This window comes from Neomonachus schauinslandi, chromosome 14 (assembly GCF_002201575.2).
Source record: "Neomonachus schauinslandi chromosome 14, ASM220157v2, whole genome shotgun sequence".
NCBI lineage: Eukaryota > Metazoa > Chordata > Mammalia > Carnivora > Phocidae > Neomonachus > Neomonachus schauinslandi.
Window position 1 is genome coordinate 71,447,919 of NC_058416.1, and position 12,412 is coordinate 71,460,330.

A 12,412-nucleotide genomic window follows, 5' to 3' on the forward strand; every position below is an offset into this window, starting at 1 on the left:
AGTTTTAGATGTAGTGTTCCATGATTCATTGTTTGTGCTCCATGCAGAACGTGCCCTCCTCAATACCCACCACCAGGCTAACCCATCCTCCCACCCCCCTCCCCTCTAGAACCCTCACTTTGTTTTTCAGAGTCCATCGACTCTCGTGGTTCATCTACCTCTCCGATTTCCCCCCCTTCATTCTTCCCCTCCTGCTACATTCTTCTTCTTCTTCTTTTTTTTTTTCTTTCTTAACATATATTGCATTATTTATTTCAGAGGTACAGATCTGAGATTCAACAGTCTTGCACAATTCACAGCACTTACCAGAGCACATACCCTCCCCAGTGTCCATCACCCAGTCACCCCATCCCTCCCATCCCACCCCCCACTCCAGCAACCCTCAGTTTGTTTCCTGCGATTAAGAATTCCTCATATCAATGAGGTCATATGATACATGTCTTTCTCTGTTTGACTTATTTCGCTCAGCATAATACCCTCCAGTTCCATCCACGTCGTTGCAAATGGCAAGATCTCATTCCTTTTGATGGCTGCATAATATCCCATGGTGTATATATACCACATCTTCTTTATCCATTCATCTGTCGATGGACATCTTGGCTCTTTCCACAGTTTGGTTATTGTGGACATTGCTGCTATAAACATCGGGGTGCACGTACCCTTTCGGATCCCTACTTTTGTATCTTGGGGGTAAATACCCAGTAGTGCAATTGCTGGATCATATGGTAGCTCTATTTTCAACTTTTTGAGGAACCTCCATACTGTTTTCCAGAGTGGCTGCACCAGCTTGCATTCCCACCAACAGTGAAGGAGGGTTCCCCTCTCTCCACATCCCTGCCAACATCTGTCGTTTCCTGACTTGTTAATTTTAGCCATTCTGACTGGTGTGAGGTGGTATCTCATTGAGGTTTTGATTTGGATTTCCCTGATGCCGAGCGATGTTGAGCACTTTTTCATGTGTCTGTTGTCCATTTGGATGGATAGACTGCATTTTTTAAGAGCAGGTTTAGATTTACAGAAAATTGAGCAGATAGTACAGAGAGATGCCACATGCCCTCTTTCCTTCTCCACTTAGTTTCCCTCACTATTAACATTTTGTGTTAGTGTGATACATTTGTTACAATTGACAAACCAATATTGATATACTGTTATTAGCTGAAATTCATAGTTTACATAGTTTACATTAGGGTTCACTGTCATGTGCAACCCATGGGTTTTGACAAATGCATGATGTCATGTGTCCACCATTTAGGTATCATGCAGAATAGTTTCACTGTCCTAAGAATCCCCTGTACTCCACTTATTTACCCTTTCCCTGCAACCACTGACTTTTTTGCTTTCTCTGTAGTTTTACCTTTTACAAAATGACAGTAGTTGGGATCATACAGTATGTAGCTTTTTCAGACTGGCTTCTTTCATTGGCAATGTACAATTAAGCATTTCTGTATGTCTCTTTGTGGCTCCATCATTTCTTTTCAGCACTGAATAATATTCCACTGTAAGAATGTACCAGGGTTTAGGCATTCACCTATTGGAAGACATCTTGGTTGCTTCCAGTTTTAGCAATTATGAATTCATGTGCAGGTTTTTGTGTGGACATAGGTTTTAATTTCATTAGGGTAAATACATGGGAGCATGATTGCTGAATCATATGATAAGAATATGTTTAGTTTTGTAGGAAACTGCCCATCTGTCTTCCAAAGTGGCTGTCCCTGTGTGTATCCCCACCAACAAAGAAATGAGAGTTTCTGTTGCTCCACATCCTCATCAGCATTTGGTGTTGTCAGTTTTTTGGATTTTAGTTATTCTAATAGGTGTATAGTGCTATTTCATTGTTTTAATTTTCAATTCCCTGATGACATATGATGTGAAGCACCTTTTCATATGCTTATTTACCATCAGCATATTTTCTCTGGTAAGGTGTCTGCTCACATCTTTTGCCCATTTTAAAATTGGGCTCGGGAACCTAGGTGGCTCAGTCAGTTAAGCGTCTGCCTTCGGCTAAGGTCATGATCCCAGGGTCCTGGGATTGAGCCCCATATCAGGCTCCCTGCTCAGCAGGAAGCCTGCTTCTCCCTCTCCCACTCCCCCTGCTTGTGTTCCCTCTCTGTCTCTTTCTCTCTGTCAAATAAATACAATCTTTAAAAAAAAATTAAAAAAATAAAATTAGGGTTTTTTTTTATTGTTGAGCTTTAAGGTTTTTTTTTTTTCATGTTTTAGATACAAGTTTTTTATCAGATATGTGTTTTGCAAATATTTTCTCCCAGCCTGTGGCTTGTCTTTTCATTCTTTTAATAGTGTCTTTTGCAGAGCAGTTTTTAATTTAAATAAAGCCCAACTTACCTGTTTTTTTATGGGTCATGCCTTTAGTCTTATATCTAAAAACTCATTGCCAAGCCCTACGTCCCATAGATTTTCTCTTCTGTTACCTTCTAGGAGTTTTATAGTTCTGTGTTTTACATTTAGGTCTGTGATGTATTTCAAGTCAACTTGTGTGAAAGATGTAAAGTCTGAGTCTAGATTCACTTTTTTGCATGTGGATGTCCAGTTGTTCCAGCACCCTTTATTGAAAAGACTGTCCTTTCTGCATTGAATTACCTTTGCTTCTTTGTCAAAAATTAGTTGGCTATGTTTGTGTCAGTCTAGAGATTTTTCATGAATGAATGAACAAATGAACAAACCAACTAACAGACCCAAAACACTCCAATGTCCGTGTAAGCTTTGACCACTTGAAGTCAAATGCTTTTCCCAACATGAGGTGTTGCATATTCCAATAATTCTAGACTGCTCCTGGGTAAAGGGTGAATTTTCTTATGCCTACATTTGCAGAAGAATACTATGAGTAATATGCTTCAGTATAGGAAGATAATTACATATCCTACCATCAGTGGAGCAAGCCTTTTGTATTGTCTTTTTAGTTCTGGTGACAACCTCTTGTTCTATTTTCTGGTCATTTTCTTTTTTAAAAAAAGATTTTATTTATTTATTTGTCAGAGAGAGAGAGAGCACAAGCATGGGGAGCAGCAAGCAGAGGGAGAAGCAGGGAGTTGGATGCAGGGCTCCATCCCAGGACCATGGGATCATGACCTGAGCCAGAGGCAGATGCTTAACCAACTAAGCCACCCAGGCGTCCCTTCTGGTCATTTTCTACATCTTTAAAATTTTTATTTAGTACTCACCACACTGGAAGGTATTAATAGTCCCATTTTATAGATGAGGAAACTGAGGCTCAAAGACGTCACATAACTTGTGCAGTATCACAGTTTGTCATTGAACCTGTGCATGCCTGATTTGAGATTCTGTCCCTATTCTTCCACATGCCTCTGCCTCTTGGGTTGTAAGTGGTGAACCCAGGACCTTGGGTTTGTGGGCACTGAACTGGCAGGGAATACAAAGTGCATGTGGATTTAGAAGAAAAACCATACTTCTGGTACTAGCTGGTATATTTCCCTTTTTAAAAAACTATCCGCAATTAGTCAACCAGCAGTTATATTGAATATTCTCTGCATATGGAGTTAATCCCCCCACAAAATATACCCTTATGAAAAATACATACAGTGGGGGGAGGGAACATGCTAGATGTGAAGGAAAACATGTTTATATCTTTAATCATTAATGGTAGTATTATCAATGTGGTTATAGTTCGGGTAATTTAAACTTTCTCTATTTTATGTCTCAAACTAAAAGTCCTTAAAGGTGATTTGGAAAGGTATGAGCAAATTTCCTTCTTTAGTTGCATGAAGCTGACTTGTCAGATGCAGTTCTTCTGCAAATATTCAGGTCACAGAGCAAAGGGTGATAACTCCTGTGTGCTAAGTCTGCAGCTGGATATCATGCTTTGGCAAGAACCGGAGTAATTTATATCCTGTAAAAAGAGAAAAGTATTGTCTTATCCCAAGCAGATAGTTTGTTAGCATAACTGTTCGTGTGCGTTTTAGTATTCAAATACAGATGTTCCAAAATGTTTCCACTGTGGGAAGCAGCTGCTGCTATTCTAGCACAAAAATCTTAAAGAGATTAATATACAAAGGCAGCAGTGAACCTTAGTGGCAAATGTAGCATCTGCTTGAGGTGGGGCCTGTGATTCCCCATAGATAGTGGGTCTTCAGATTCTCGTTAACAGCCTGAAACCATGTTTCAGATCTAAGCTTATTCTACAGGAACAGGAACAAAGACAAGTGATTAATTTGTAATTCACTTAGCTGATAAATATCATCACATGTTATTTGCCCAAGGGCTGTAAAACACTGGACTTCATTTCCTGTGGCAGCTGATAGGAATATAGTTGTTTGGTCATAGTGACTGATGGGTTCAGTTGCCATTACTAGCTTCTGCTAGGTAACAGAGCTTAGCCCAGCCAGCTTGCAGTCATAAGACATCCATCCACACCTCAGAGATGCATTCCCTGAGAACCTGATGGTTTATGCAGGACACGCAGATGCACTGCTTCATCTGATCCCATCCTCGCCCTGGGAAGTGTGTGTGCTGTCTTTATCAGTACAATTTACATATAAAGGAAACATGGGTGAAGAAGTGGAGTGACTTATCAGGGCTATACAGCCAAGGCTTCTGACTCTAAATCCTGTTCCATTCTTATACTACATCTCTAATGTAGAGCTGCCTCTCTAATTTCAGAGGCTATGATGCGTGCTTCATAAATTCTGTTGTCTAGAGATGCTGGTTTCCAGGACACCTGCCATGAAGAGTCGCAGTGAGACAGCACTGTCTAGTAACCGGAGGGTGCCAGGGAACAGCGAATACAGTAGTCCTTCCCTCTTTTTTCCCACACCCCAGAGGGGAAATGCCCCAGCACTCCCTTTCCTTATGTTCAGAGAACTGCAGCAATTGAGCTCCTGTGTCTCCCTGGCATTTAGAGAAATGAAGAACCAAAGCAGAAGATCCCATGGCTGTCATTTGGAGTTGCCATAAACCAGAAGTCCCTAAGAACAGTGACGCCTGGGATGCTGTGCCTGCCCCAGGCCTTATAAATCCATCCCCTGCAGTGTTCAAGGGCTCATTGCCTCCAACCAGATCTATGGTTTGAAATTATCTAGTGAATTATTTATGGTTTATACATTTGACAGAGGCTCATGGCTGGAGTTTGAAAACACTCAATTCCTGGTGCACTACTGGGACCTAGAAATGTCTGTCTGGAAAACCAAGGCACAGGGAAGTTAAGTTTCTAAAGGCCCCAGAGCGGGTAAAGGGCAGTGCAGTATTGAATCAAGTGTGTCTGATTCTAAGTTACGCTAGCTCCGTGGTGAGAGATCTATGTGACAACAAAGATTTGTGGGTGGGGTTTGTGTCCTGCTACTTAGCCAGGCGTGGGTGGAGAACCCCAGAGAGGAAGGTGGGAGGGCCAATTATAGAAGTAGGGGAAAGAGGCGGGGTCTCTGGGAAAAGGAGATTGTTGGGGAGGGGGAGGGGAATTGTGAGCGAGAGAAAGGCTTGTGTACGATGTGCTGATGTGCAGTTCTAACCTCTGGCCCCAGAGAGGCTCCTGAAGTGGGAACCGGAGACCAGTACATGTCCAAGTGGTGTGCTCTTTGATGACATCATTGTTGCTTCTGCCACAGTCACACTGATGCAGCACTCTGGCTTTTATGGACTCGTTTCTGCTCTTCTCTACTCAGAAAAAACAAAAAAGTAAATTTCTAAGTATTTATTTCTTCTCTGTCTTCCTAAATCTTTTTGTTGAAACGTCTGTGAAATGATAGGAGCAACTTAAGGGGTGCCTGTGTGGCTCAGTCAGTTAAGCGTCAGACTCTTGATCATGGCTCAAGTCTCGATCTCAGGGTCGTGAGTTCAAGCCCTGCACTGGGCTCCATGCTGGGCATGAAGCCTACTTTTCAAAAGGGGGGGGGCAGGGCACCTGGGTGGCTCATTCGGTTAAGCAGCTGCCTTCAGTTCACGTTATGATCTCGGGGCCTGGGATCAAGCCTCGAGTTGGGCTCCCTGCTCAGAGGGGAGCCTGCTTCTCCCCCCCCACCCCTCCCCCACTTGTGTGCTCTCTCTCTCTCTCAAATTAATAAATAAAATCTTTCAAAAAAATGCAACTTAAAATGATCTGGAGCCCTTTGCAAATACACAAGTTGCAAAACATCATAAAGATGGTCAGTGTTTCAGTTATTTTGATCAAGAACTGCTATTTTGCAGGCAAAGAAATAGGGTAGTAAATCACTCACATCTATAAAATATTAATAAAAGTGTTCTGAAGTGCACAGACATAGAACACATCTCATAAAGAGATGCCCTTACCCCAGGTGGGACAGCCTTCCCTCATTGTTATTCCCCAGCCTGGAGGCCCTTGTGAAAATCACTTGCCTACCTGTGACAGAGCACACCCTTTGTTCTGCCAGGATCACATGCTCATGTTGGGAAGAGGGATCATCGTGAAGAAAAGGGGATACGTGGCTAGAGCTGTAGGCGCAGTGTGAAGGTTGGAAAGGGTAGGGAAGCCTGCAACTTGTAGAATCAAAAGGTGGGTGGGGGATGGGTTAAACAGGTGATGGAGACTTGTGATGAGCACCTGCTGTTGTATGGAAGTATAGAATCACTAAATTCTACACCTGAAACTAATATTACACTGTATGTTAACTAACTGGAATTTGAATAAAAACTTAATTAACAAAACAAAACACAAAAGGAGGTTAGAAAAAGCCGAGGGTAGCGTCCCTTTTATGTCTCTGCAAAGGAGTTAGAAACTAGACTAGAATCTAAGACTAAATGCACTTGTGGAAGATTCCAGAACCCATGTAAGTCTTTTGTTAATTTTGGTGTCCCTGTTTGATTCACTATAACAACATACAGTCCTTTTCATTAAAACCTTTACGACAAAAAGGGCTCACATACTTTTCTTTACACAAGAACTGTATGCATGGCAAGCATTGTGAGGGGACTAGGAAGACAGTGCTTCTCTCTGCACAGAGGCCAGGGTCAGAAGAGCCTCTAGGCAAGAGGAGTAAAGCTGGAAGAGCCTGGGTGGCTCAGTCAGTTAAACATCTACCTTCTGCTCAGGTCATGAGCCCCACATTGGGCTCCCTGCTCAGTGGGGAGTCTGCTTCCCTCTCCGCCCCTCCCACTGCTTGTGTGTGCGCACACTCTCTCTCTCAAGTAAATAAAATCTTAAAAAAAAAAAAAAAAAAGGCTGAAGAGCCAAATGGGCCTGAAAACAGGTGGTGAGGCCCAGTGGGACCACTCCATTCAGAAGGGGTGTAGATTGGAACCAACCATTGTTTTCCTCTGGGGTTTATCCAAATCTAAACCCTCCACAGTAATCGGCACAGATGAAGTCACATTGAGGGAACCCAGATAAGAGAACAGGAGCCAGCAGTCACAAAACTGTCCCAGTCAGGGTCCTGAGTCACAAAATTACCAATCATCATTCTAAACATCTCCCTTACCATTAATCTATCCATTTACTTTGGGAGAAAACACGCCTAGAGAAATGCCCCGGAGTGCAAAGACCGAACATGGATTTCTCATGAATTTCCTATGCTCTGTTATATGTAGTAATTAATTCTGGTTTTCTTCAACATTTTCTTATACTACAGAGGTTAATGGCTATTAACGGAGATATAGCATGATACTAGAAATGCCAACAAGTCTTTAAACTAAAATGAAGGTTATATGGAACACAGCCTGTTTCTACGAGATTAGATATTGAAAGTTACTGATTAAATTACCATTGTCTTTTTATTAGGAACTTGCTGTTTGGCTGGGCTCTTTTTCCGTTCTGCACAGGTCTGTGAACCACTGATAGAAACACCAGTAGGTGCTGAGTTGGATGGTTACAGGCAAAGCCAAAGCCATTTTCTGATGCGCTTTCGTTTCTCTGCCTTATCCTTTCTCCCCAGGCAGCTTCATCAGCCCTGAGCAGTCTGGGCCACGTGTACACAGCCATTGGAGACTACCCCAATGCACTGGCCAGTCACAAACAGTGTGTGCTTCTTGCCAAGCAATCCAAAGACGAGCTTTCTGAGGCACGAGAACTGGGCAACATGGGAGCTGTGTACATTGCCATGGGTGACTTTGAGAATGCCGTGCAGTGCCATGAGCAGCATCTGAAGATAGCCAAGGGTCTGGGGAACAAGCGAGAGGAGGCCCGGGCCTACAGCAACCTGGGCAGTGCCTATCACTACAGGAGGAACTTTGACAAGGCTATGTCCTACCACAACTACGTGCTGGAGCTGGCGCAGGAACTAACGGAGAAGGCCATTGAGATGCGGGCCTACGCTGGCCTGGGCCACGCTGCCAGGTGCATGCAGGATCTGGAGCGGGCTAAACAGTACCACGAGCAGCAGCTGGGCATTGCTGAGGGTCTCAAGGACCGGGCTGCGGAGGGACGAGCGTCCTCCAACCTGGGTAAGGACAGGATGGCTTACAAGACTCAGGGTCAGCGCCCTGGGCCAGAAATAGCCGAGGGAGCCCACTGTCTTTTACAGGACTCTGTGTGTTTGTATCCAAAAGCATCTCTGCGTTGTGTGTGTTGTAGGTTTCCTTCAGATAGATTTCCTTGGAGCGTGCTTGCTCTAAATCACATGATCCTTCTGCCATCACAGTGCTGCAAGGATTAGGATTCTGAACTACTGGAAAAACAGAACACCCCAACCTTGTAATCTGTTTAGAGAGAAGAGCAACCAAATTTATCTAAGTAGAGAGAAAGGGAATGAAATGAGGATATAAAAGCTATGTTTGGTGTAAATGAAAGAGAAGCTGCTAGGAAGTCATCAATGGAAGGGAATTTGAGAAGAATTTTGTTTAAAGGGATTTCTTTACTTGGTGACTTGAATGCCACAGGAAGTGTATTTTTTCCTCAAAAGTATGTGTATTCACAAATGACACTGCTAGTTTTGGTATAAAGGCAAAATTCCTTTTTGGAAGATCTATTTAAATAAGCTAGATTTGCAGTCACTGTTTGATAGTACTTGGTTACAATGAAGATATTTATAAATTTGGGGGAATTTATAGGTAATGGTAAGAGACGATAAGTATTGGTCCCTGGCTACTTTTTAGAAGATGTTGTTATCTTGATTCTACTCGAACAGATGTGGGTACACAATGGAAGGAACAGATGTGTTTGGAAGTAGAAGCGGAGCTCATCCCTGAGCCCCATTGTTTGTTCTGTGTCCACATGGACTCAGGACAGGGAGAGGACAAGGAGAAGGTAACCTCATTGGTATTAGTGTATGCTTCTTGGCTATTAGTAGCAGCAGAATGTATAACTCAGCTCCCTTCTCTTATGTGACCTACAAAACTGAGGCACCCCCTTCTCCATTTATATAATTTTAGCACTACTCCTCCCTCCCCTCTACCCTCTGCTTATTGTAACCAGATGTTTCATGAATACAGTTGTTAGAAAAAGTCTGGCAAATCCCTGGAGACATCTCTGAAGATGGTATTGAGATCAGAATGACAGTCTAGAGAGTCTGATAAGAACCATAGTAATAAGCTCTTGGCATTATATATTCATTCAATAAATTACAAGTATTTATTGAATCATTACTATGTGCTGAATCCTGGAATAGTTGCCCTAAGGGATAGAGATTTAAGAAAAAAAATCTTTGCCCTCAAAGAGCTTATAATTTATTTGGGAAAATGAGACTTAATACATAGGACTATAGTGGGCTCCCTGCAAGACAGTATTAGTGATGTGGTGTTGCCATGAAATTCCAAGAAGAGAGACCTTGAGAGCTGGGACTAGCCTGGAAAGCTTCTTGGAGGAGGCTAGACCCATTTAGACCTTGAAGAATAGGTGAGATTTGGCCAGGAATGAGGTGGCATTGATGGGGAGGGATATGTGAAGGAATGGGTTGGTGTATCTGAGGGATGGTGGTGTGAGTACCCTTCAGGACTGTGCTAGAAGATGGCAAATTAGTATGAAAACCAGGCAAGAGATATGCTAGCAGAAACTCCTGAAGGTTTTGAAATATAGGAGTAAGAAGATCGATCGGATATTTAAGGAAGACAAGTCAAACAGTGGCACATAGGATAGATTGGAGGGCTTGGAACCTGGGAAGAAGACCATGCATATTGGACCGTTCAGATTTTCTTTATCATCTTGTGTCAGTTTTGATAAGTTGCATTTTCCAGAGACTTTGCTCATTTCATCTAAGTGTTGAATTTAGTGGCATAAAGTTATTTATAGTATTTTCTTATTTTCTTTTTAATGCTTATAGGATATCTAGTGACATCTTTCAATTTTGTTACTGGTAGTTTGTATTTTGTACCTGCAAACCACCCCACCCCCTGTTTCTGGATCATTCTACATAGAGATTTATCAGTTTTCTTGATCTTTTTAAAGACCAATTTTTGCTTTTGTTAATTTTTTTTTATTGCTTGTCTCATTTCTATTTCACTTATTTCCAGTCTCATTTTTATCATTTTCTTCTTGCTACTTACTTTGGGTTCTCTTGCTAGCTTCTCAAAGTCAAACCTCAGGTCATTAATTTTAGACCTTTCTTCTTTCTAATACAAGCATTTGAAAATATAAAATTTTCTCCAAACACTGCTTTACCTGCATCCAATAATTTTTGGTGTATTATGTTTTTACCTTCACTGAGTTTAAAAACATTTTCTAAGATTGTCGTGATTTCTCTTTAACTCCTAGAAGGGTTACTTATTTTTAAATATTTTGGATTTTCCTAGATACATTATTGTTATCAAATTCTAGTTTAATTTCACTGTGGTCAGAGAACATACTTTGTAGGATTTCATTGGATGTAATGTTTTACATATGTCAAGTCGAGGTAGTGGATGGTGCTGAATGTTCCAGTCCTTTTTGTCTGTTTTGATTTTTTTGTCTCTGTGTTTTGTCAATTGCTAAGAAGGAGGCTGTTAAATCTCCAGCTATTATTGTGGACTTCTCTGTTACTCTGTTTACCTCTGTGAAACATGGTTTCATGAATTTTGAAACTCTGTCATTGGGCACATACTCATTTGTGATTTTGTCTTCCTGACAGATTGGTCCTTTTATCATTATGAAATGTTTCTTTTTTGTCGTTGGTCATATCTTTTGTCTTGAAGTCTACTTTATACTCCTATCTTCTTTTTTTTTTTTTAAAGATTTTATTTATTTATTTGACAGAGAGAGACAGTGAGAGAGGGAACACAAGCAGGGGGAGCGGGAGAGGGAGAAGCAGGCTTCCCGCTGAGCAGGGAGCCCGATGCGGGGCTCGATCCCAGGACCCCGGGATCATGACCTGAGCCGAAGGCAGTCACTTAACGACTGAGCCACCCAGGCGCCCCACTCCTACCTTCTTATACTTACTGTTTGTGTAGTCCTTTGTTTTCACATCTCTTTACTTTCTGTCTCTCTGTGTCTTTATATTTAGCTTGTTAACTGCAGATAACATCTAGTTCATTTTGCTTTTTTATTGATTTTGACAATTATGGCCTTTTAATTAGAGAATTTCATCCATTTAACATGTAATTATTGGTGGTGGTGTATTTAGGTCTGTCATTTTACTGCTGGTTTTCTGTCTTTCCTTTTTATTTCGTTTTCTATTCTTCCTTTCCTGCCATCTGTGGGTTAATTTAATCATATAGGTTTTATTTTAACTTGTCTACTTGCTTTTTAGCTCTACTTCTTTGCATTATATTTTAGTGGTTGCTCTAGGATTACATTATATTATCCTTAAATTTTCACAATCTACTTTGAGCTAATATCTTACCACTTCCTTTAAAATGTAAGTACCTTCAGCTCAGGTCATGGTCCTGGAGTCCCGGGATCGAGTCCCATATCGGGCTCCCTGCTCGGCGGGGAGTCTGCTTCTCCCTCTGACCCTCCCCCCTCTCATGTGCTTTCTCTCATTCTCTCTCTCTCAAATAAATAAATAAAATCTTTAAAAAAAAAAAAAAATAAAAATAAAAAATAAAATGTAAGTACCTTACAACTTTATAGGTCCATTTACTGCTCAGCAGCTAGTAGATGTTACACAGTGCACATGACATTATGGCCAGAGTCCTCACCTTGAAATGGGGTCAGTCATGATTTCCGTTACTTAATTCCACTACTCCTCTGTACATACTGTTTGCTTTTCCTAAAACTGGGCTCTTCCATCTTCTCTAATCTCACCACATTGGCTGTGCTTTCTGGCTTTACTATATTTCCCCAAGCTATTTCTTCCACTTAGAACATTTGTGTCCCTCTCTTGCTTGTCTAAAGTTTACCCATCTTTTTAGGATCATTCTCAATACTGTTCATGACTCGAAGCCTCTCCTGATAATAAGATAAGCTTTTCTCTCGTCTGAGCCCTAGGAACACTTTCAAAATTTCTCTTACTCTGTTTATATTCAATCATAAGTTTTGGTTATTTGTATACTGGTATAGTTACCTCTACTGGATTAGAACTCATTGGAAGTATGAACAACATTCTATCTGTAGTCTCTGTATCACTCAAGATAACCCCTT

The 12,412-nt window shown here is 41.5% G+C and overlaps 1 protein-coding gene across 1 annotated transcript in view; it reads left to right on the top strand.

Moving 5' to 3' along the window:
• TTC28 (tetratricopeptide repeat domain 28) overlaps positions 1-12,412 on the top strand; it is a 604,133-nt gene that overhangs the window by 424,656 nt on the left and 167,065 nt on the right. The window contains exon 6 of the mRNA XM_044921035.1: positions 7,857-8,364. Coding sequence (XP_044776970.1) covers positions 7,857-8,364 — 508 coding nt within the window. The remainder of the gene's footprint in view (positions 1-7,856; positions 8,365-12,412) is intronic.